Source organism: Arachis duranensis, chromosome 5 (assembly GCF_000817695.3).
Source record: "Arachis duranensis cultivar V14167 chromosome 5, aradu.V14167.gnm2.J7QH, whole genome shotgun sequence".
NCBI classification, from domain to species: Eukaryota; Viridiplantae; Streptophyta; class Magnoliopsida; order Fabales; family Fabaceae; genus Arachis; species Arachis duranensis.
In genome coordinates, this window is record NC_029776.3 from 80,321,575 (window position 1) to 80,323,200 (window position 1,626).

The window sequence follows — 1,626 nt, forward strand, 5'->3', positions numbered from 1 at the left end:
ACTTCCAAACACACACACACTCGACAGTTCCTATGGTTTCCAAGGCGGAGAACGTTTTCCATGGAAACAGCAATGGCAATAGTGTTAGTATTGATGAGTTGTTCAAAGCTCAAGCTCACCTGTATAGAGTCATGGCAAGTTACACCTTACCCATGTGTGTCAAGTGGGCTATCGACCTTTCCATACCAAACATCATCCATAACCGCCATTCCCATTCCATTTCCCTCTCCGATCTCGTGTCGGCTCTTAACGCTCCACCACCAAAAACTCAATATGTCCAGCGCATCATGCGCTTGTTGACACACGACGGTATATTTGCCGTCGTGGTCAACGAAGAAAGTAAAGAAGAAGAATATGTACTTACTCCCACTTCTGAGCTCCTTGTAAAGGGCACTGATCATTGTGTCTCGGCCATGGCCGAGTACATTATTAACCCAACTACGGTCGGATTTTATAATTATTTGGCTAAATGGACTTGCGACGAGAAGGGACAAACAACTGTTGAAACTGCTTTAGGGTCTTCCGCTGGCTACTGGGATTTCATTCATGAAAATCCTAAGGAGTTGAAGATTTTCAACGATGGTATGGAGAGTGATTCTAACGTTGTGAGGTTTGCTTTGAGGGATTGTAAATCGGTGTTTGAAGGGTTGGATTCGTTGGTTGATGTTGGTGGGGCCACTGGTAACACTGCTAAGATCATTTGTGAAGCGTTTCCGAAGCTGAAATGCAGAGTGTTGGATCTTCCACATGTTGTTGCTGGTTTGCCTGAAACTGAAAACTTGAAATTTTTTGGAGGGAGCATGTTTGATTTTATCCCTCATGCTGATGCTATTTTATTCAAGGTAAGTACGAAACAATTCTTACATGGATGCCACTTTAATTATTATTTTATTAATAATAATACAAATCCAAATTTTTTGTCAACAAAATTCAATCACAGTCTAACATAACAAAAATTAATTATAACTAATATTATTTTAAATTTTATTATTTAATTTAATTAAATTTAGTTCATACAAAAACATAAAAGTGTAACATTATTCTATTTTATTCTACCTTAAAAGTAGCATTTTTTATTGCTAGATTTATTTTATTCCTACATATATGTTAGCAGTTTATTTTTAATCAACATGTAATTAATAATTTAATTTTCATTGTTGGGTGCTGCATATTTTGTTGTCTGATTCATTTATTTTGTCTTATGTTAACCACATATTGAAAGTCAAGGTTAATTACTATTTTATAATTAAGTAATATGTACTTAATTATTTTGAAATCAAGGTTACATGTACTTTAAAAAGTCAAAAATATTTTACAAGGAAAAAAAATTTAGGCAAAAACAAAATTTTTGCAATCATTAATTAATACTAAATAAAATAAATTTTAATTTTTTTTCTTAGCATTATCGTAAAAAGTTCTCTAAACAATTGAAATGTAAATATTTTTGTGATAATTTTTAAAATCTATAAAATACAGATATTTTGCTAAGTTATTATATTTTGAATATAATATTTATTGATATTTGTCTGATACACATGTCAATTGTATTAAACTGTTTTAATAAAAATAAAAAATTCTACTTCGAACATATTAAAACACATCTAAATATTATTACATGTCTTAACG

The 1,626-nt window shown here is 31.7% G+C and overlaps 1 protein-coding gene across 1 annotated transcript in view; it reads left to right on the top strand.

Annotated features, from left to right (window-relative positions):
• The window catches only part of LOC107489657 (isoflavone-7-O-methyltransferase 9), a 3,240-nt gene continuing 1,614 nt past the window's right edge, over nt 1-1,626 (top strand). Inside the window, exon 1 of the mRNA XM_016110409.3 lies at nt 1-842. Coding sequence (XP_015965895.1) covers nt 33-842 — 810 coding nt within the window. The 5' untranslated portion in view covers nt 1-32. The remainder of the gene's footprint in view (nt 843-1,626) is intronic.